Source organism: Gopherus flavomarginatus, chromosome 5 (assembly GCF_025201925.1).
Source record: "Gopherus flavomarginatus isolate rGopFla2 chromosome 5, rGopFla2.mat.asm, whole genome shotgun sequence".
In the NCBI taxonomy this organism is placed as follows: domain Eukaryota; kingdom Metazoa; phylum Chordata; order Testudines; family Testudinidae; genus Gopherus; species Gopherus flavomarginatus.
In genome coordinates, this window is record NC_066621.1 from 62,404,018 (window position 1) to 62,427,812 (window position 23,795).

Below are 23,795 nucleotides of genomic sequence, written 5' to 3' on the forward strand. Positions count from 1 at the left end.
GTCACTAGGGCAGTGGTTTTCAACCTGTGGTTCGTGGACCCCTGGGTGTCCACAGACTATGCCTAAGATTTCCAAAAGGGTCCGTACTTCCATTCAAAAATTTGTAGGGGGTCTACAAATGAAAAAAGATTAAACCATTGCATTAGGGAAAACATCATGGCCAACCTTTTGAAAACACATACCTGTTAGGGTTCCTAAATTCTTATTAAGACATCAGAAAAAAGTTGCCTGATTTTCAGAAGTTCTGAATACCAGCAGCCCACCTTAACTTCAATTGAAATTAGTGCGTGCTCAACACTTTTGAAAACCAAACCACTTTTTTGGGTACCTTAATCAGGAATTAGGAACAACTTTGGGCACTTAGTGTCAAAAATCTCATCCTATATTTTTGTGTTTCTGTGGAGGTTTGGAGTTAAAATTAATTTACAAAAAGGGGCTTCTGACAGTGCTCTACACTGTTATGTAAGGTGCCTGGGTTTAATTTCCAGTGCTGGTATATTTTTTTCCTCCATCTTGTTAGAAGCTGAGACCAGTGAACTGACATTAAGTGTAATTCATTCTCTGGAAAGTGAGTGGTGTATTTCTAAACAGGAAGAATTCGGTTTGGTGGTTATGAAGGCCACCTCCTTCTTACCTAGAAAGATGGTGGCTTTGATACATGGCCTTTGGGCTGGGAGAGAAGTACAGAAAAGGGCCTCTTCAGAGGCACTGTGCATGGGCATGTGAGTGCTATATATCTTGGATATTTCTCAGAGTATCTGTTCTCTTCTCACTTCTTCACCCATATTTTTACAGAGTAAACTGGCTGTTAAGTGCTTAAAGTTAATTTTAAAAGAGGACAGAATTGAAATCGATTTCATTGCACACACTGTGAAGGACACCCAGGCTTAATTTTCACTAGTAAAAAGGTTGAAATGTTGCATATTGGAATCTTGAAATGCAAAACTAATGTGTCTGAACTTAAGGATTGCTTTGTGAGAACAACGACTTTGAGATCAAAAGACTGTTGCTGTCAGCTTGTGAAATATGGGGAATAGCTAAGGACATGTTAAACTCTATGAATTGAACTTGCCTTCTCTCTCTAGATGCAAACTTTTGGAAGAGGGTCCTTCAGTGAAAAGCTGAGCACTCTGAAAATTTAAAAGCAGATTGTTCCTGCTTATATATCTGGGTATATTTTCTTTTGGAGATATGGGTTTAGTTGGTATTAAAATCACCGCCAGTTTTTATTACTGTTCTCACTGTTAATTACATTCGCTTTTTGAGGATTAGCAGGCATGCTTCACTGGAAAAACAAGCAAGACAAACTTTCCATTTATATGTATTTAATTTTGTTTTAAGTATTACAGAACTCTCAAGAACCTACATACTGTATCTTTATGACTTTGGTTCAAGAAAAAGTAGCTCCATGGACGTAATCCTAAAATAGACATGTTGGGGATATCTAGCTAATTTAATTTTGATATCAAAAGATAAATACATTTTGGGAGACTTTTTCCTGGAATCCATTGGAATGTTGTTGGTATCCTACATCTACATAACTTAGTTAGCAGTCAGAAGATTCATAAAAAGTTACATTTGTTTCAGTCTTCAAAACTTAACATCTTCCTCAGATTTGCCATGTGCAAAATAGATAATACTGTACCCTACTTCACAGAGGATTATTTATGAAACGATTTGAAATTTGCAGGTGGAAGGCAATGTAGAATTGCACAATATTATTTATTTTGAGAACTCATTGTCTCTTGTTACATGTATGTGTACTATCATTTTTATCTACTTTATAAACTAACATTTATGGTTTATTTTTAAGAAGTCTCCCCAAACTGAGAGTTGCACTGATAGTGGAGCAGAGAATGAAGGCAGCTGTCACAGTGATCAGATGAGCAATGATTTTTCTAATGATGATGGTGTTGATGAAGGAATCTGCCTTGAAAGCAATAGTGGTGCTGAAAGGATTTCAAAAGTTGGCATTGAAAAGGTACTTTAAAAAACCCAAAACATATGGGTACAACTTTAGTATGTTGTCCAGATAAATTTTTAAAAAAAAAAAAGTCATATTTCTTTGCTCTTGTTCTAATATTTAAGCCCGCAGCTTTGCAAAAAACACAAAAGGATTGGGGAATTTCTCCATTCTGAGGGAACGCTCACCTGGCCAGATCCTATGGATTTCCTGCTTTGTTCTGATAGAAAGTGTTTTTTATTTCTGGGCAGCACTTCCATGATGAGGTAGACTGTCCAATCCCGTGACACTATGCAAATATTTTGCAATTTAACAGAAAGGGCTAGAGAGTTTGATCAGTCTGTGGCAGGTTCCACTCTGTGCAAGTCAGCACCTTCAGACTTTTGGAGCAGAAAATGATTATAGCTATTTTGTTCTGCCCCATATATTTCAGCATAAAATATGTTGTCGTATCCTGGGAGAATAAATTCATGAAGAGGCTCTCTTCCACCTGTAGCATATAGGAGCTTGGAAACAGCCACATATATGAATGCTTAAAATGGCTGACTAATTTTCACCTGACTGCAAGCATGTTTCTCATGGAGGCTTGTTTTAATAAAGTATCATTAAGACAAAGAGCTACTAAAATACTGGTTTTCCCCAAGCTTTTCCCTTGTTCACAGCACTATCTTGAGGAGCTGCATGGACTCTTATATCTAGCGAAGTACCATTAATATTGAGTTTGTATGGCTCGGAATCTGAGATCCTTTGTCTGGTATCAAAAGCATAATAGTGGAAAACACTGGCCTTCTTTTGAAATGTTTTGTGATCCATTAGGACGTTAGACCAAGACAGAATGTGGAGGATCAATATGTCTCTGAATTAATAGTGATAATAAAACTTTCTTTAATCTCTGACATAAATTTGAGAAAATGGAGATCTTGTGTCAAAGTAGCTAAGATAGGTGAGTCAGGCCCATTAAGGGCTTGATCTAATTAGGTGCTTCCATGCCTCCTGGAAGATATTGAGTGCCTTCCAGGATGCGCAATCAGAGTATACATTTGCTCATTTGTCTGCATCAGCTACACCTACTTTGCGCACATATCATGTGATGTATGTATGAAACTTGGACTTAGGTGGACTTGACCTAATTATAAGCCTTCTGTTTTGTCACTTGCATCTTGAATTGTGCCCAGAACCAACTAATAAGCCAGTACAAGTGTTAATGTGCTCCTAGCAAACCACCTCACTCCGTCTAGGTACTACATCGCTGGAGTAGGCAGGATGCTTCAGTTATTTTTATTAAAAATATAAAGGTAGCACTAAATGATCCAATTAAAGATTGGAGCCTTTGTGCCTAGGGTCTTAACATATGCATAATAAAGTCTAAAGAGCTCACAGTATTAGAATGTGATAGCAGCTGGATCAACAGGAAATGGGAAGAACAAGACAAGTAAAATTATTTCTTTTGTATAATGAGCAGTAGTTACACCGCCCTAGCTAATAGTCTAGCTTCTTTATTAGCTAATAGTCTAGCCGTTCTCTAATGTTTTTGTAGTTATCCAAACAGAGGTGAATTTAAGGAGGTGTTTAATGAGAGTAATGTAGTGTCTTTACATATGTTTTTGAACTCTTCCTACCCATTTTTGGGGTGGGGATTGAAGCAAGAATGTGCTTGAGAAAAAAATTCAGCTAATGGACAAGGATGATGGATGTATCTGGCAGAGTACAGATAAAGACAAGTAGCATGCATTTCATGCAGTGAAAGGGGAGTGAGGGGAGGGATGTGAAGAAGGGGTTCATGTCAGCAACAAGTCAAGATGATTATCTTAGCGGTTTTGGGTAGACTTGAGGGAGGCAAGATTACATTTGTCAAAGCCAAGTTGTAGTAATCAAGATATGAGATGATTAGGGCTAGAATTTATTGAAGGCCATCCCATGATGGGTACATTATGGTAGGCAGTGTGTTGGTGACGCAGACTTTGGTGACATTAACATTTACATCTGAAAGGAAAAGTCATTTTTTTGGTCAGCCATAAGTAAAAGAGAGCATTATGGGCCACCACTACAATCTGTTTTTGTAGAAGTATGACATTACCACCATGAGGTTGCTTACTTGGGGAAAGGTGACAAATGAAGATGAAAGTTCAACTCCCCTTCATTCTTGTAGGTGAAACCCCGACCCACAAGTATTGGATATCTCTATCTTGTCTGAGTAGTCAGAGATTTCACCATTCAGAAAAATTGGAAAAGATAGCTTTTTTATCTTAAATCTTCATTGCTGTATGATTGCTTAACTTTTTTCTTTCATCAGACTCACAAATTTATGATGAAAATCCTGTTTTTTTGAGTTGCTAGGAGTTGAAAAGCTTGAGGAAAATACAGTAATAGTACAGATCTCTGAAAATAGCTATCCATTTCTTGGCCTGCAGAAATGACCATGTAGAAAAGAGGAGGGTATTAGGAGCATTTAATATGCTATTTAATATCTTGAATTAATGGTCACAAAATACATTTTACAATGGCAACTCATTCTATGATAGCAGTGCCCCCTTTTTGTTGTTTAGTGATTACCAAAGACTCTAATATGGAAAACTTAAGTGCCTTTTACTAGTCCAAGTCTTCTCTGAAATCTTTGGAAAAGTTGTCACTAATACTTACTTCTAGGATAAGCTTCCCTGACCTTATTCAGTGAACTAATCTGAAACATGGCTTGCAATGTTCCCTCTTAATTTTTTATATCGATGTGCAGAATGAATTTTGTTATGTGCACCGATATGAAGGTGATGTGTGGTGGAGGTGGGGCCGAGGGGTTTGGAGTATGGGAGGGGGCTCAGGGCTGGTGCAGAGGGTTAGAGTGCCGGGGAGAAGGGTGAGGGCTCTGACTGGGCATGCGGTGTCTGGAGTGGAGTCGGGGATGAGGGGTTTGGGATGCAGGCTGCCCCAGGGCTGGGGCCAGAGAACTGCTCCTCCCCCCCCCGCCCTTTCCCTGCCGCCAGCAGCCCTGGGGCTGGGCCCAGAGGGACCCTCCGCAGCCCTCTCTTGGCTGGCAGCAGACCTGCAGCTGAAGCACCTCTCCCCTTAAGCAGTAGCCTCGGGGCTGGGGCTGAGGCCTGCGGCATCCCTGCATGCCCCAACTTGCTCCCCTGTGACAGTGCACCTCCCTTTATAGCCTGCTGTGCATCTTAGAGGGAACTTAGATGGCCTGTAGCTCGTATCTGTCTAGAACCATTAGGAAGTCACGGATTGGTTGGAACTAAACCTTTATAAACACTTTAAAGACTGTTTTTAATAGTGTAATATCTACATTCTGGCCCTATAATAAATTTCACATTGGAGTTCTAGTATTCAGGCTCAGTATTGTTAAATGTGGTATTGGGAATCCTATAAATCTCTCTTGAGAAATAGGAGCTTGTTAACAGTCACTTGATTAGAGCAGGGAGTGAAAGTCAGAATACCTGTAATCCAATCCTAGATTTGACAATGACTCTGCATTTTAACCAAGTAATTTAATCTTTCTGTGCCTCTATGTTCTCATATGTAAAATGGAGAGGTTTACCCTACCTCAGCAGGAAGTTGGGGATTAATGAATTCATATTTGTGAAAAGAAAAGCCTTGAATGGAAAATGCTACATAAGTTCTTTCTATTTCAGACTCTTGAGCCTTCGGACTAATAACAAAGTTAAATTAGATACTTTTGTTTCTGGTTCTATAGAGGTCCCCACTCTTTTTTTCCCCCTCTTGCCCCAGTCCAGATTTTAGAACACAGATTTACGTTTTAAAGATACACCAAAAAAAAAAAAAGGAAACTACTTTTTTGGCTTTCATTACACATTGGTTGAAAGTGTGCAGAGAAGAATGGTAGTGTAATGGTCTAATCCTCAGTACTTTAATCCCTGATCTGCCATAGTTCGTTACTGTGAGACAAATAGGTATGGTGACTTGTCTAATTTCCCCAGGTGTAAAATGTGGCTATTAACTACCTGACATAAGAAAAGTGTTTTGAACAGTAATGCCTCACAAGCCTATTACAAGAATTAAAGTTTATAAATTATATTGAAGATAAGTGCCTTGTCTATGCTAAATATTAGAGAGATGACAGTTGCTTCCATAGTTAAGGTGAAATAAGCCTGCACAATTAAAGTTGTTGAGTCAACTTAACTGTCAATGTTTGTACGTTCAGATCTTTGTGGAGTTTATAAATTTAATTTGCGCTTAACTTCCTGGGTTGGCACTATTCACATTTTTAAAACTGTACCGTATTATTTTTTTTCTTTGAGTTAGTGAAACTTTCCCATCCTTAACATCAGAGAGTTTTTTGTCTGAAAATTATTTTTATTAATTTTTAATGCCAGGTTCATACTCTACAGCAGGCTTTCTCTGTTTTTTCTTTGGATAAGGAGAATATTGTAAGTAAGGTGGGGATGACATTTAGTATTTTATATTTACGTTCATATTCGGCATCTGTATAAGAAAGAAGGGTGGTCCTGTGGACTGGGACTCGGAAGACCTGGCTCTGTGACCTTGGACAAGTCACTCATCTTTCAGTTCCTCTCTTCCCCATTAGTAAAATGAAGATACTTCCTTTGTCTTACTGTTTTTTAGATAGAGTCCCCACCCTCAAAGAGCCACTCTCTTACTATGTGTTTTTTACAGTGCCTAGCACAATGGGGCTCTGATCTTGGTTGGGGCCTCTGGACACTACTGTAATTCTACTAATAATGCAGAATAGTACTTGTAGAGAGCTCTATGCACAATTGTTTCATAGTTATTTTTCATGTAACTATACACAATTGAGAAACTTTTTTTAAATAACACAGGTGCAGTTTGTTAGAACGAGGTAATACAAGTTCTCTGTTCCTTACATGGTTTTTTTTCCCTCTTCCCTAGAATTCTTTACTGTATGAACTCTTTTCTGTAATGGTCCATTCAGGAAGTGCTGCCGGTGGCCATTACTATGCCTGCATAAAATCTTTTAATGATGAGCAGTGGTATAGCTTCAATGATCAACACGTCAGCAAGGTAAGGTAATATTTTACTGCTTTGTTTTCCTCATACATGAAACAATGAGCTTGTATTGTTCATGACTCTCACTTGTAGTATTTGAAGTAACATGCATATTTTTGGAGTTACAGTGCACAGACTTTGAATTTAGTTTATATCACTTTTTCAGCTCATCATGTAGTCTCAGCTTGTCCATGTATATATAATTCATTACTTAATTTGAATGTTAAATGCTTTTGCAAAATCTTTTCATATGAAGAATGTTACGTGATTCTTTTTTATTTTAATTTTTCATATATTAAGACCTGTCATATTTCCAGCCACCATCAGTGCAGACTGCACGATTTAGTTTGTCTGGATCTGTGAGGACCTAAGAGATTTCTCTTCGAGGGAAGAATGCCTTCAGAATGTGGTTTTTTTGAACCCCCCCTTCCCGCCCCCCTTTTGCCTTTTGTATCACGATTGGATCAAGAAATGGAAGTAGCAATGCAAACCAACGAGCTAGGAAATAATGGTGCACTCTTCATGGTAGCATATACAAGTCTTCATTGTAGGCTCATTCTACAGTACTTGCTGTCATGGTGCCCCACCCCAGGGGAGTTTGTTTGCTCTTCTGAGCAAGTCTTCTGCTTGCAGCATGGTCTGTCATCAGTCACCGTCTATTCAATATAGCAAGTTCATTGGGTGTTGTTAATTCTCAAGAAATATGAGAGATTTCCGGGTATTGGAAGAGGCAAAGCTACCTGCTTCAGTTGATCAGGACATATTTGGCTTCTCCATGCTACTTTATCCTGTTTAATAGAAATCTTTGTTTTTTAGGCTAATTTTGCTCCCTTTATTTACTGTCCCCCTTCTTCCGCACCACGTCTGTACAGAAGAAAACACAACATATTATTTCTGGCTAAAGATTTTGAGAAGTCCAACATTCCCATCTCTCTTCACTTAAGGAATTGTTCCCTAACCCTAGGAGAAAAGTTCATGGTCCTGGCACTGTCTTCTTATAAAGACTTTGAGGATGGTTCTGGTGAACTTCCATAAGGCATTCTGATGATTAAGAGAGGGAAAGTTTTATAGGAGTGGAAGTCGTATCAGCTTTAGTCTTATGCCTTCCCCTTTAAAATACACAGGGGCAACTTCCTGCTTGCTTAAAGAGTTAATATGAAAGTTCTGCCATAATTCAAAGGTAGTGGAGTTAATCCTGTCCTGCTCCGAAGCTTCATATATCTTTATCTTATAAAGCTTTTGATACTGTCTCCATGACCTTCTCATAAGCAAACTAGGGAAATGCAACCTAGATGGCGCTACTATAAGATAGGTGCAAAACTGGTTGGAAAAACTTTCCCTAAGAGTAGTTTTCAATAGTTCAGTTATGCTGGAAAGGGCATAACAAGTGGGATCCCCCAGGGATCGGTTCTGAGTCTGGTTCAGTTCAGTATCTTCATCAATGATTTAGATAATGGCATAAAGAGTACACTTATAAAGTTTGCGAACAATACCAAATTGGGAGGGGTTGCAGGTGCTTTGGGGGATAGGATTAAAATTCAAAATGGTCTGGACCAACTGAAGAAATGGACTGAAGTAAATGCAATGAAATTCAATAAGGACAAATGTAAAGTACTCGATTTAGGAAAGAACAATCAGTTGCACACATACAAAATGGGAAATGATTACCTAGGAAGGAGTACTGCGGAAAGGGATCTGGAGGTCATAGTGGACAACAAATTAAATGAGTTAACAGTGTAACACTGTTGCGCCAAAAAAAAAAAAGTGAACATCATTCTGGGATGTATTAGCAGGAATGTTGTAAGCAAGACATAAGTAATTCTTCTGCTCTACTCTGTGCTGATTAGGCCTCAGCCGGAGTGTTGTGTCCAGTTCTGGGTGCCACATTTCAGGAAAGATGTGGAGAAATTGGAAAAAGTCCGGAGAAGAGCAGCAAAAATGGTTAAAAGTCTAGAAAAATATGACCTTGGAGGGAAGATTGAAAAAATTGGGTATGTTTAGTCTGGAAAAGAGAAGACAAAGAGGGGACATAACCATTTTCAAGTACATAAAAGGTTGTTACAAGGAGGAGTGAAAAGAATTGTTCTTAACATCTGAGCACAAGAATAGGGCTATAAGGTGGATAGAAAGCTGACTAGATCGGCAGGTTCATCTGGTAGTGATCAACAGCTGGGGCTGGTAGTGAACAATCATCCTGGGGCTGATTTTGTTCAGTAATGTTTTGTTTTTATTAATTTGTTCATTAACATCTTCATTAATGATTTGGATGATGGGACGGATTGCACCCTCAGCAAGTTCGCAGATGACAATAAGCTGGGGGGAGAGGTAGATATGCTGATGGGTAGGGTTAGGGTTCAGAGTGACCTAGGCAAATAGGAGGATTGGGCTAAAAAATATCTGAGGCTCAACAAGGACAAATGCAGAGTCCTGCACTTAGGACGGAAGAATCCCATGCACTGCTACAGGCTGGGGACAACTCGCTAAGCGGCAGTTCTGCAGAAAAGGACCTGGGAATTACAGTGGACAAGAAGCTGAATATGAGTCAACAGTATGCCCTTATTACCAAGAAGGCTAACGGCATATTGGGCTGCATTAGTAGGAGCATTGCCAGCAGATCGAGAGAAGTGATTATTCCCTCTATTCAGCACTGATGAGGCCACATCTGGAGTATTGCATCCAGTTTTGCTCCCCCCAGTACAGAAAGTGGTGGACAAACTGGAGAGAGTCCAGCGGAGGGCATCGAAAATTATTAGAGGGCTGGGGCACATGACTTATGAGGAGAGGCTGAGGGAACTGGGCTTGTTTAGTCTGCAGAAAAGTAAGGGGGGAGGGGATTTGATAGAAGCCTTCAACTACCTGAAGGGTTTCAGAGAGGATGGACCTGGACTGTGCTTAGTGGTACCAGATGACAGAACAAGAAGCAATGGTCTCAGGTTGCAGCAGGGGAGGTCTAGGTTGGATATTAGGAAAAACTCTTTCTCTAAGAGGTGGTGAAACACTGGAATGGGTTACCTAGGGAGGTGGTGGAATCTCCGTCCTTAGAGGTTTTTAAGGCCCTGGTTGGGATGATTTAGTTGGGGATTGGTTGTGCTTTGAGCAGGGAGTTGGACTAGATGGCTTCCTGGGGTCTCTTCCAACCCTAATCTTTTACTATTCTTGTATGATTCTAAGACACAATGGGCTTAAATTACAGCAAGGGAGGTTTAGCTTGGACATTAGGAAAAACTTCCCAACTGTCAGGGTGGTTAAGCACTGGAATAAATTGCCTAGGGAGGTTGTGGAGTCTCCATCATTGGAGATTTTTAAGAGCAGGTTAGACTAACACCTGTCAGGAATAGTCTAAGTAATACTTAATCCTGCCATGAGTGCAGAGGATTGGACTAGATGGTCCCTTCCAGTCTTACATTTCTATGCTAAACATAACTATAAATCTACATTATTGTTTGACTGACAAGAGCTTCATTTGAAGTCAATGGCAAAATTCCCATTGAGTCAAGATTTTATCCTAGATTTCTGTCCCAAAAAATAATTTTGTAGCCTTACTCCCAAAACACTTACAAAAGTTATGGTGATGCTAGTGGATGCTCTCAGGACCGACTAAGTGTGTGTGTGTACACACACATACAATATTGAATTTGAGGTGTAGCTTAAGCAAAGCCATACTGTTGCTGTACCATTTTAAATTAGGCAAATCCATCACTTGTAGTTATTAGGGTTTCTTTGGTAGCTGCCCCAAAGTGTTTTAAGAGAGCTTACAACTTGCTTTTCCTTATTTTTCCAGTTGGGACTTGTTTTTTGTTTTGTTTTTGTTTTGAAGTATGACCTTCTTTGAACTCTTATCCGACAGGAAATGTGCCTTCTGGGATTTTCTACATTGAATGTATTTACTTGAATTTTTAAACCATGCTATAGAAGTAACTTTTGAAATTCATATGAAAGTTGAAAGAGACTGTATTTGCTGTCATGTTTCTCATAATACATATTAACATTTGTCTAAAACTCACACTTCAAAAAAATTAAGGATATTTATTTTCAACCTGAAAGGGAGACTTAATCACTTCTAGACACACAACTTTTATTTTCTTGTGCATTTAGAAAATAAAAAGAAACAAATTTAAAATAGTGATGACTTCAGTGTGGTCTGAGTGCACATTGACTAGATTCAGTTTTTCCAATACTAATAAATGCTCATTTACTATTGTTACTTGACAAAGAATGAACTTTAATAAAACAAACTGGATTTGCTTCTAGATTACCCAAGAAGATATTAAAAAAACATATGGTGGGTCCTCTGGAAGCAGAGGCTATTATTCCAGTGCTTTTGCTAGGTTAGTATATCTCTAATATTCTTTCTGCGTTAATATTGGTATAGTCCAACCAAACTGTTTGCATGCCACATTATGGTAAAAATGGTATAATACATTTATATAAAATAATTCTAAAAATTGATGACAGTTTCAAATATTTAGCAATAGTATGAATTTCATGTTTAAAAACAATATTTGTGATTACTGAATTAATACACAGTATTACAGTTGCCATATACAACTATTTATGATATTAATAACTTTAATTATATGATTTTATTTTGGCTTCCAAGTCAGATACTGATATTCTTAAAAATATTTCCCTATTAGCTCCACAAATGCATATATGCTTATATACAGACTGAAGGATCCAACAAGAAATGCAAGTAAGTGTGTGGGTTTTTTTTTTACAGATTTCAACTAAAAATGTTAATTTCAGAGTAGGAAGGCTTTTCAGAGTGTATATGGGGTTCTAATTGCTATGTTTTAAACTTGATTTTTTAATAATGAGCTTAAGTAACTTTCATACATGAGGCAAAGTAGTGCAATTTTATTTTTGTAGTTATTATTTACCCTTTTAAAATAATTTGCTCACTTGCCAGTGTGATATTTCATGGTATCAGGATAGGCGTGTCTGTTTGGTAGGTTTTATTGAAAGTTTTCTTCTCTTTGTCTTGTTGATATAACCAGTATCCATAGACCTTCAGGAGCAATTTCTCTTCTCTGTGTAGACATTTTTCAAATATTTTAAATAAAGATAATAAAACAAATAAGGAAGCTTAATATTTTCCCATTTAGATTCCATTCAACACTAGAACACTGGGGAGGGGGAAACAGGTGTGACTAGGTGATGCAACAGGGTCAAAGCTCTGTAAAGTACAGTAGAAGCTTGTTTTCAAAATATCAAATTGTGGGAAGAACCAGTATATTAAGATTAGACCATGTTTTTTTCCTTTCCTTTTATAATCCAGGGAGATATGGTCAGTTGTGGAAATGTACCCAAAACAGCAGTAATGGCTATGCAAAATATCCTACCACCTAATCAGTCAGAATAGAGTGTTTTTTTTGGAATAAGAATGAATGGAATTACTGCAGAGATGAACTTGGCTTGTGATTTCAAAGCTATAGTTTTAAAGAAAGTAAAGATCTAGTGTAACCCCAGTCCATTGCCACAAATGGATTGCTTTTCCAATACCAGCAGATTAGAAACCTTCCCAGCTCACATAGACCTCTTCAGTTCTCAACACCCTCTCTGCCATAAATACCTAGTGGATAGGATGGGCCTACTGATTAACAGATTTGGGCTCTGGTGAACCAGAGTATGTAAAATCCAGAAGCCGTGATCCTTTATGGGGAGAGTGCTCTCAGTTGCCTACTTCCATTTATTTCAGTTGTGCTAGCACGTAGATGGCCCCTCTAAGGATTGTTTGCACAGTTTATAATGAAGGGTTAGACCCAATAACAAGGGAGCTTTATCTTAAGCATCTCTGATCTCAAGAGGAGCAGTATGGCATTGGGAGAGAGGTGGTCTTGGGGGAACCATATAGGTTTTTGTATGTTAAAATCAACACTGTGAATTTCACCAAGAAACTTATTTGCCAGTCAGTACAGATTCCAAAGCACTGGGGTGATAGTCTTCTGGCTCAGAGTTATACTTAATAGTGTAGAATATAATTGCCTGGTTAAATTCAGTTTCTTAATGGTGTCAATGTCAACGTGAATAACTGCACTAAGGTCTTCATCAGAGAGAAGAAGTTGCATTTTTCTCTCCAGGTGCAGGTTGAAAAAGTGTTCTTGGCTGTACTCGCTATGTGGTTGCTAAACAGGCCAGTATATCTTAACGTGTGCATCCATGTTACAGATGACAGTCCCATCTATTTGTAGATGAGTGGCGGTCACTTGCATATGCAGTTGATGAATTCCATCACCTCACATACGGGTGATAGAGCATTCAGCACTCAGTTGTGTGTGCGTGAAAAGTTGTGCATATGTGTGTGGGGAATGGATTGAAAATCTGGCTTATATAATAACATTCTGCCATTGTAACTGTATTAGAAGGAAAGTTAGACAATCATCAGTTTCCTTTAACCCTTTCCTGCTGGGTGAAATTTTAGGCTGCATAAAATTGACCAGAAAGTCAATCAATTAGAACAGCCATGAGCAAGATTATGCAGTCAAGGAAATTAGCAGCAAACATTGTGAAGACAACAGCAAAATATCTGTTTGAATGGACACCTTGGAATTTAATTAAAAGAACTTATATTGATGGTTTAGAAATATTTTGGACTTGCATGGTGAATTTTGAGCCTTCTGTTATATTTTTAAACAAAGGCCATTTTGCAAGTTCAGAATTGTACCATTCCTTGCTTGCTTATTAGTCTGGCTGCTTCAGTACCAGTTGTTTCAATGGCAACTATGAGAATATCCTTTTTTGTTCCTCAAGTCCAAGCTTGATTTAACACAAATCGTATTTGTTGTCAGTTAAAAAGCAAAGAATTTTCTTCCAGCTTGCATTGATACATTTTGGACAGGATACCACTGGCTCTTCTTTGTATGTGGGTCCCTGTATGTATTCCACTATGGGATATACATATGTTCCATGTGCCTGGAGTCAGAGAATTTTGAAAGCAGTGTCCATTAGTGCATGTGTACCCTTGCTTTCCTCGTGCCTCCAACCGAGGAGATAAGGGCGAGGCAAACCGGTCACCTCTCCAGTTTCTTCTTATTGCAACACGCCTTTGTTGGAACCTCCAGTGTTTTGAGCTCTCCTTCAGATTCTTCTTCCTGTACATATTAAACAGTGCCTTTGTTGTTATAGTTTAGTTTTTAATAGCTTTTAGTAAAGTATTTATAGTTATGTAGATTTTCCGCCTCCTGCACCACCTTTCCAATACGCTGTTACATGTATCATGCCCAGGACTCTGATCTTCAAGAATTGTGTCCTGCCCCTGTTCCTTCTCACTCAGTGATGACTATCTGCTCTGCTTATGCTGCCTCAGAGAGGCACACATTGTAGTTAGGTGTAATATCTGCCAGTCTTTCCCTAACCATACCTGTGAGCCATGGGAATTTTGACTTAGAATAGGAGAAGGCCAGGAGGTTGCAGTCAGACCCAGGCTGTAGAATCTCCTTCTGTCTCCCATACATCGGCCTGAATCTACATGGAGTACACCCCTTGCCACGAGGTCCAGCTCTGCTACAGGAGAGTCTGTATCCACCGAGCCCCCATCAGGGTCTCATCAGGACCTACTCTGTCAGCCTCCAAGAACTTAAGATATACTGCGTCCCGGGGACAGCACTCTGAAGCCCATCCTGTGAGGGCTCTTTCCATACTGGACCCTGTTCTGAACAGTCAGAGCTTCCTCCTGATCCCGCTGAAGACGAGGACTGTGAACCAGTTCCACCTATATCAATAAGTTTGCTGCCTTTGTCTCCCGATGATGCAGTCACCCTGGCATCTCCGTCCCCACTGGATGACCATAAACACTCAGTAGTTATTGCACAAGGTGGCAGAAGCACTCCAGATCTTTCTCGGGAAGAGGCCAGGATCACCAGCATAAGCTCCTGGATATTCTGCAAACCACCAGATTCAGCCAAATAACACTTCCAGTCAACAAAGTTATTCTTGAACCTGCTAGAACAGTCTGGGAATACACCAGCAACATAAGCCCTTACCCTTGAGAGAAACTATATTATTTCCCATCCAAGGGAACAGAATTCCTTTTTATCCACCTGGCTCTGATCCAAGGAGAGATGTGGACAACACATTAAATCTGCAAATTCTGACAAGAAAGCTGAATGTCTGGACTTACTGTGAAGAAAGATATTTACATCTTCTAGCCTTCAGTTTTGTATAGCAAACCACCAAGCACTGTTGGCTAAGTACAACTGTTTCAACTGCTCAAAATTCATGGATTTTGTGCACAAGCAACCACAATGAGAGAGCTCATTTTCAGGTTCTTATTGATGAAGGCAAGCTGGTGACCAGAACTGCACTTCAATCAGCAGTTGATACAACAGAGACATCATCTATGTTGATAACAGTAGTCATTGTATTTGGTTGAGAAGTCATGGTTATATACCTCAGGATTTCCCAGGGAGATACAAGACACTATGGAGGACGTGCCCTTTGGTGAAGGCAGACTTTTCAATGAAAGGACAGATGAAAGACACCCTTTTCAGTGACAGTCCTTACACGTTTCAAAGGACTCTAGAGCCACTCTCCACTCCCTGGTAATGTATACACCTACCCCAAAAAGGAAATAGCACAGGCAGCCTTACAGACATCTGTTTTATCACCAGGGATCTTCTGTACTCTCTGCCTCTTATGAGAAGGGTCTTAATTCTTGTTTCCTTGCATCCTCACATCTACAGTACCATCTCAATCCCATTCTCTGATGAAAATAAATGTTTGACTGGAATTTGAGAGCTGCACACCATTAACAATATCACCACCCAACCCCCACATACCATTTGGGGGGTTGTTTAGCACTGTATTTCCACATCTGGAGTGCCAGGACTATGGACAAGTGGGTATTAGATGTATAGATTGGTATAGCCAATTTGGCTATATGATTGTTTACTTCCCTATCTCCTCCAAAACCCCCATCCCGTTCCTCTCAGGGGCTACTCTCATGAGGGGATTCTCGGACAGGAAGTGGAGTTCCTCGTCCAGCGAGGACCAGTAGAACTCGTACCTGTTCAGTACCAAGAGGAAAAAGGATTTTACTCTACATACTTCCTAATCCTCCAAAAGAAGGGAGTTTGGAATTGTCTGTTAGCTGAAGTTTCGCATGGTCAATGTGGCATTTAAAATCTCATTCCTGGAAAAAGACATATGGTTTACCACTCCTGATATGAAGAATACTTGCTTTCATGTGGATATTCACCCAATACACAGACGTTTTCTCAGACCACTGCAAATACAGAATGCTCCCATTCAGCCTTATCACTGCTCCCCAAGTCTTTGCCAAGGTATTCCTGGTACTAACAGCTCATTTTACATAGGAGAAGACTGTGAAGGTATTCCATCTCAACAGTTTGCTTCTTGCTGCCAGGAGTTGTCAGGAAGCCCACAAGACAACCTCATTTATGCTTCAGCTAGTTTCTTCTCTGTGAGTTAAAGGCAACTTGGAAAAGTCTGTTCTTTGAGTTCTTGCTCATGTTGATTCCATTCAAGGTGTGTGCAGGCCCACGTGCACAGTCATCAGAGATTTTTGCCTTAGGGTCGACTGTGGTGCCCACTCAAGTGCCACGCTCATGGGTCAGTATATGAGGTGCTGCTGGCCCTACGCCCTCAGTTCCTTCTTACTGCCCATGATGATTGGTCGAAGTGCCTTGTCTTGCATAGCAAGAGTGCTAGTGGTTCTTAACAGCCCATTGTTGTTTCCTTTCTGTATAGTTTATAAGTACTTAATTAGCATTTTAAGTAAGTGTTAGTTGTTTGTTTAGTGGTTACAGTCCTGGTTGGGACTTTGCCCTGGAGCTGAGCGTGCCCCGTTTCCTGGGCTTTAAGACATGTTCTTCATACAACAGACCAGTTTCTATTAGTGACCCTCATAGCAGCTGTTCTCCCCATATAAAGGAGAAATGCAGGATTTGCAAAAATTTTCGTCCCAGAACCCAAAAGGAGATGGACCGCTTGAGAGCCCTCCTGATTTAGGCTGCATTGTGCCCAGTATCAGAGCCCTCCTGATGGGATTCCGCTTGTAACACCTCTGCATCGGTGCAGAGCGCCCAACCAACACTGGGATTCTCCCAGAACCATTCCCCCACACCAGTGCCTGAGAAGCGTCCAAAGAAAAAAGGCTCCACAGCACCATCCAAGGAAGGGAAGGGGGCTTTGGGCAAAGGACCTAGTTCAGGACACGTGCCCACCCCGGAGCTACAGGGGAGTACCACTAAGGTCGGACCTCTAGCCCAGACAAGGATCTGCCTCCAACTTCTGGGAGCGGTAGGGGATCTTGGAACCTTTGTCATCTGAGATGGCCCATGCAGGCAAAGAACTGGTGGCCTACCGGTCCACAGATGCCATGTCGGGTGCCAGAAGGGGCTAAGACTCTGCAGCCCAAAGGCAAGCCATAGGACCTCCCCAAAGGGCAGGGGAGCACCATCGGTCCCCGGATCGCAGGCATTCGTCCTCGTCCCCATGGCCTAGGATACTGGTCCTGCAACCCTGGTTGCTGGCTAGGAGGCCCAGGTCCCCAGCCCCACATTCTTCTTCCACGAGGCCTGGATTACTGGAACGAGGCACTGATCCTCACTCTCAGTACTGACCAGCCTCTCAAGATTACCTGTGCGCAGATCTTTCTATCACCCAGGCTGTTTTCTAGGCTCTGGTCCCTGCCGCTGCGGGACCACTAGTCATCACAGCACCAATCTCCGCTGCCTCGGTACCACTTCAGGGACAGGCGGCAATTCCTGCCCTCTAGACACCAGTCTCTGAGAGTTAGTCGGCACACGCAGGCCGCCTCAGCCCCGCCATGGTCACAGGAAGGGAATTGGTCTGCGTCGGAGCCAGGGTTCAGCCTATTGCCAAGGGGGTACAAATCCCTGTTGGCCAGTGAGACCAGTACAGTATCAGCAGCATGACAGCAGGGACAGTGGCCTGGTCAATGGCCATGTTGGAACCCTTGGGGGATACTGGTGATGAGTTGTCTCCATGGTGGAAGTATGGGACCGACAACAGGCATCAACACCCAAGGAGCCGTCTCCGGGAAGGAGAACCCGCCCCTCCCCTGGTGATGCCCTTGTTTTCGTTGCCAGCTGAAGCAGTGGCCCTGCCCTCCTGGATTGGCTGTCCCCCTTACGGCATTAAGAAGCACCAAGCTCTCCTTAAAAGGGTGGCTACCAACTTAAACCTCGAAATCGAAGAGTTGGAGGAGCAATCGGACAACTTGTTCAATGTCGTCATCTTCCACGCTGGCCTGCATTCCACTTCCTGTCCACTCGAATCCTAAAGTAGTATTTCGTCCCCACCAAGGGATTTGACTATCTCTATAAACACCCATCAGTGGGGTTGCTAGTCGTGTCTGCAGTTAACAGGAGGGACAGATGAGCTGCACACCAAAAAATAAAGATGTCAAACGACTAGACCTCTTTAGCAAAAAGATTTATTCGATGGCCAGCTTACATTTCCGGGTATCCAACCACCAAACCCTGTTGGGAAGGTACAATTTTTATTTATCGAACTCCCTTATCAAGTTCAGGGCGGCCCTTCCACAGGACCTGGCCCTTGAGTTTGCCACAATCCTGGAAGGTGGCAAAGGGCACCCTCCGTATGTTGTGAGATGCTACAGACTTGGCCACCAGGGTGATTGCTTAGGTGGTGGCTATGAGGCGCATCTCTTGGCTACCATCTTTGCGGTTATCCCAAGAGAAGCAGGTCACAATCCTGGACCTCCTGTTGGACGGTGTGGGGCTCTTCTCTGAGCTCACTGACGCAAGGCTGCATGGTCTTAAAGACTCCCTGGGCCACCCTGTGGTCACTGGGCCTCCACACTCTGCAGCAGGCCAGAAAGCCATTCCGGCCTCCTCCACGTCAGTCCTAGGGGCTTTCCTGGCAGGAGACCTACAGGAGAAAGGACAGAGACAGGGTTTAAGTGACACCACCCTTCGTTCTCTCGATCGCCTGCTCAACCGGGCCGTTCGAAACACCACAGGGGCCAGAGACAGGCGTTTTGGGCCACATGGCGGTCTGCACTTACTTCGTTTGGCACGCACAGCTCCATCTCACACCCTTCCAGATGTGGCTCGTGTCAGTTTTCACCCCCAACAGACACAACATAAACTGGGTATTCAAGATTCTGGACCACATACTGCCATTGCTCACTTGGTAGTTGGACCCCACACTGGGGTTGGAGGGAGTCCCCTTCGCAGTCCTGTCCCTGTCAATCAACCTGGTCTCTGATGCTTTAGCTCTGGGATGGGGAGCCGATCTGGGCGATATCTGCATGTAAGGTGGTTGGTCGAGTCGCGGTTGCTCCTTACACATAAATGTCAGTTTGCTCAGAGTGGTACGCTTAGCCTGTCAAGCTTTCCTGCCTCATATAAAAGACAGAGTGGTTCAGGTCCTAACTAACAATACCGCCGCTGTGTTCTACATCAGCAGGCAAGGGGGAACCCGATCTTCAGCCTTTTGCCAAGAAGTCCTCAGGCTCTGGAACTTCTGTGTTCAGCAACCAGAAACACTTTGGCAGATCACCTCAGCAGGACCTTCTCGTCTCCCTATGAGCGGTCTCTCCATCCAGAGGTGGTAGTCATCATTTTCTACAGGTGAGGGACTCCCCAGGTGAACTTGTTTGCATCCAGGCAAAACAAAGTGCCACACTTTATGTTGGATTTGGGGGGCAGAGGGTCCCTTTCAGACACTTTCCTGTTCCCGTGGTCGGGCGCTCTGATGTACACCTTCTCTACCGTGCCATTAATCCACAGAGTCCCCACGAAAATCAAGCAGGACAGAGCAAAAAGTAATCCTCATAACACCGACTTGGCCGTGCCAGCAGTGGTTTGGGATGGTGTTAGACCTCTCGGTGGCTGCCCCGTTTATAGCTACTGCTCCAGCTGGACCTGTTCTGTCAGAACCATAGCAAACTCTTGCATTCAAACCTGGTGGCCTGGCTGCTACATTGTTGAATGCAGATGAGCAGCTCTGGTGTCCAGTAAGTCCTGCTGGGCAGCAGAAAGCCCTCTAGCAGAGCGGCCTACTGAGGGAAATGGAAACTATTTACATGCTGGTCTTTGGATAAAGGTATTCGACCTGAGAGAGGCTTACTACAGTTAATCCTCCTGCATTTTAAGATCTAGGGTCTTTCTCTTTCATCTCTTAAAGTCCACTTGGCCGCTATATTGGCCTTTCATCCTCCACTTGAGGGTAGGTTGGTTTTCACCCGCGACATTTCTGCCAGAGTCCTCCAAGGTTTAGGGTGCCTACACCCCAACATCAGGGACTCTGTTCCTTTATGGACCAAAATCTTGTGCTGTCGCGACTCATGGGAGCCCCCTTTGAGCTTCTGGCGTCCTGCTCCCTCCTCCTCCTTTCCTGGAAGATTGCTTTCTTGGTGGCAATAACATCTGCCCACAGGGTCTCTGAGATTAGGGCACTTGCCTTGGAGCCCCCTACACAGTGTTTTACAAGGACAAGGTCCAACTGCAACCTCATCCGGCCTTCCTACTCGAGGTTGTTTCACAGTTTCATCTGACTCAGGATATATTCTTACCTGTCTTCTTCCCAAAACCTCATAAGTCAGAGGAAGAGCGCAGGTTGCACTCTCTGGATGTCTGAAGGGCGCTAGCCTTCTACATTGAGAGGACCAAGCCTTTTCGTAAGTCGCCACAGTTAGTCATTGCAGTGGCCGACAGGATGAAAAGTCATCCAATGTTGGCCCAGAGAATCTCCTCTTGGATTACTGCCTATATTCGCTACTGCTATGACTGGGCCAAGGTGTCCCCTCTGGTGATTGTAATCGCCCATTCAACCAGGGCACAAGCCTCTTCGGTAGCTTTCCTAGCCCAAATGCCGATTCAGGATATCTGCAAGGCTGCCACCTGGTCGTCCGTCTGCACGTTTACATGGATAATGCTTGTGAGTCACCTAGAGTGGAATTGACATGAGCAAGCCCCCTAAGAAGAAAAAACAGCTTCATGCATTTAAAATACTCCTTTTGCCAGACTCCGCCTACATTACCTTCAGGCATGACTCTACACTGTGTGTTCACCAAACATTAACGCTATGGTAACAATTCCTTCCAGAGTAACAGCTTCTCTAACATGGTGGAAGGACTCTCATCAGGTCTTTGTGGACATCCCCTTCCTACCATCTTCTCTCTTTAGCTGGGCAGTGCAAATGGACAGTCATATATCTCAAGACACTTGTGCATCCTGGCTTCTCAAGGTATCCATCAGCCTTCCTGAATTTTGGGCAGTTCAAGAAGCTTGCAAAGTTTTTCTGAAATTCATAGTGTCCCACCATGTCCTCATAATATTAGACAATATGGCAACCATCTTTTTACATCAAGAAACAGGGAGGTGTGAGCTCAATCCACCTGTATGTAGAAGCAGTCACCTTCTAGAACTGGTGCATCAAGAATCAAATCACACACCGCTGGCAGCTTACCTTCCAGAGACTCACCATGTGCTGGCAGATGCCCTCAAGCAGGCATTTTGCCATCTATCGTGAGTGGGAATTTCACAAGTCAGTAGTAAGTGACATTTTCACTCAGTTCTGTTCACCTCCCAAATGAAGAAGAAATGCAACACGCATTGCTCCAGAGGTGCTCTAGGACTACACTCTCAAGGTGGTGCTCTCCTTCTTTCATGATTGGATCATTTGAGCTACACAGTTCCTCCTTTACTGCTCCTACTTTGAGAAAATTCATCAAGACAGGGCAAGAGTCATCCTCATTGGCCCAGACAGTTTTGGTTCCCATACTTCAGTGGCTGTCATCCTGTTAGCACTAATCATTTTCTGACCTCTTGATCCAGGAGAGTGGCAGAATCAAGTATCCCAACCCCGATATGCTTCATCCTACAGCTTGTTTTTTGGATGGCCATCAACACTAGAACTTTCTTGTTTGGAATACCTACAAACTGTCCTTAACAGCAGAAAGCTTCACTAGGAAATCCTGTTCGGCCAAGTGGAAGCGTTTCTCCTTCAGGGCATGTCAGAAGCACATATCGCCCAAGTAAGAAGATATTCCTTCAATTTTGGATTGTTGTCTTTTTCTCAAAATGGATGGCCTTTCCCTGAGTTTTTACGAGTCCACCTGCAGCAGGCAGTATGTGCCTATCTGATAGTTACTTGGTTTTCACTCACCTGTTGACTATCAGATTCTTAAAGGACTTAATTAGCACCTTTCCACCAGAAAGGAAGCCTACCCCTCATTTCAGCATTGTGCTGTAAGTTCTGTCAAAGCTTCCCTTCAAGCTATTAGCTACATGTTCCACTTCTCATTTATCCATGAAAGTTGCATTCCTTGTGGCTATCATGTCAGCCAAGAAGGTAGGTCAATTGGGAGCCCTGTTGATCCCAGCCTTCTATGTACAAAAGACACAGTTGATTAAAAAATCTCCCAGACTCTTTCTCTGTGAGGGAAAGAGTCTGAGATCAAGCTATCTCCTCTCAGAGGATCATGAAGGGGATCTCTGGTTGTATCTTACTGTCAATTTTTTCATCTTCCTCCATTGCAAGTGTAGAATGAGCCCTCAAACCCAAGAGCAAACGCAACATCTACAGCATTGCTTTAGGAAGTGCATCTGGTTCACATTTGTAAAGCAGCGACGTGGACTCCCATACATATGTTTTGTGAGATGATATGCTCTTGTACAGTACTCTGCTGCTGATGGATCCTTTGGGACAACAGTCCTTCAAACTACTCTGCTGCCATTGACCTTGTCCTTTCCTCGTTCTTGAGTATTGCTTGTCAGTCACTTGTAGTGGAATTCACATAGGGACCAGAACTCAAGGAAGTTATTTGTGATGTGTGGTCCCTGTCTTTCCCTATGCTTCAGACCTTATTTCGATTTGTGGTAAAGAAGGAACTGGAGAGGCGATTGGCCGAAATTCCCTTTCATTGGAGGCTTGAGGGTAAGGGCACTGGGTGCATGCCAACAGACACTGCTTCCAGAGTTCTCTGACTCTGGGCACATGTTTATCCCACATGGGAATACAGAAGACAAGTAACCTCCTTATCTCTGTCCCATGCCAGTATATTTCTCCATACAGTGAATAATGGTATACCTCTAGCTTCAAAGGAAATACAACATTTTGTGTGTAATAGGGGAAAAAATTACAAGAGAACAGCTATAGGCTAAGTACCAGGTTCCAGTGATTTCTGAGAAGTTGGGTGGCTTTAGGTATCTAGTCACTATAAAGAAATACCATATGCTTTAGTGGAGACAAAGATATGAGTTAGAGACCATTAAAGAATCCTCCAACTTGCAGTAGGTTGGTGATAGAATGCTGTCAGCCCAAGGATTTTTACAAAATATATGGCTAAAATAGAATATCTAAGGGGAGAGAACATAGAATTGAGTGATGCAGCATTTGAATGACTGAACTAATATTGGTCATTCCCAACAAGAACCAGTAATTTCCATATGCTGTTTACTCTGAAGTTCCACAAAATCTGTAACTTTAATCAGCTGTCGAGCATGTTTTCACAAAGATGCATTGGATAGTATTTTCTCAAGAAATCCTCGAGTGAGGATTTTCAGTTTTCAGCATCATCTGTGTCTAACATTTATGATATTATTTTCATATCATCAAATGCCTAACTGTGGCCAGCCCACATCTTCTACAAAGAAGGTGATAGGCTAAACTACTTTTTAAACTTGAGAAGGAATGTGTACAATTCCGCAGGGTGTGTATGACACTTGAAGGCCAAAAGACAGCTTCATTTGCAGGTGTTAACTTGTTTCTCCTTTAACTTTTTGAGAAATGTCACAGATTGTACATTTCTCCTTTCGTAGCAGAGAGTCTTACCTAGTGCATTGCTCTATATTAAAAAAAACAAAACAAAAAAAACCCCCACATTTATTTT

General features: G+C 42.2%; 1 protein-coding gene across 5 annotated transcripts in view; it reads left to right on the forward strand.

Moving 5' to 3' along the window:
* Positions 1–23,795, forward strand: part of USP47 (ubiquitin specific peptidase 47) — a 97,375-nt gene that overhangs the window by 41,465 nt on the left and 32,115 nt on the right. For 4 of the 5 annotated variants that reach the window (XM_050955012.1, XM_050955016.1, XM_050955014.1 and 1 more), the window contains 4 exons: positions 1,814–1,981; positions 6,833–6,964; positions 11,201–11,277; positions 11,587–11,642. In XM_050955012.1, the coding sequence (XP_050810969.1) occupies positions 1,814–1,981; positions 6,833–6,964; positions 11,201–11,277; positions 11,587–11,642 (433 nt within the window). The remainder of the gene's footprint in view (positions 1–1,813; positions 1,982–6,832; positions 6,965–11,200; positions 11,278–11,586; positions 11,643–23,795) is intronic. The other variant, XM_050955013.1, reaches the window with a different exon arrangement.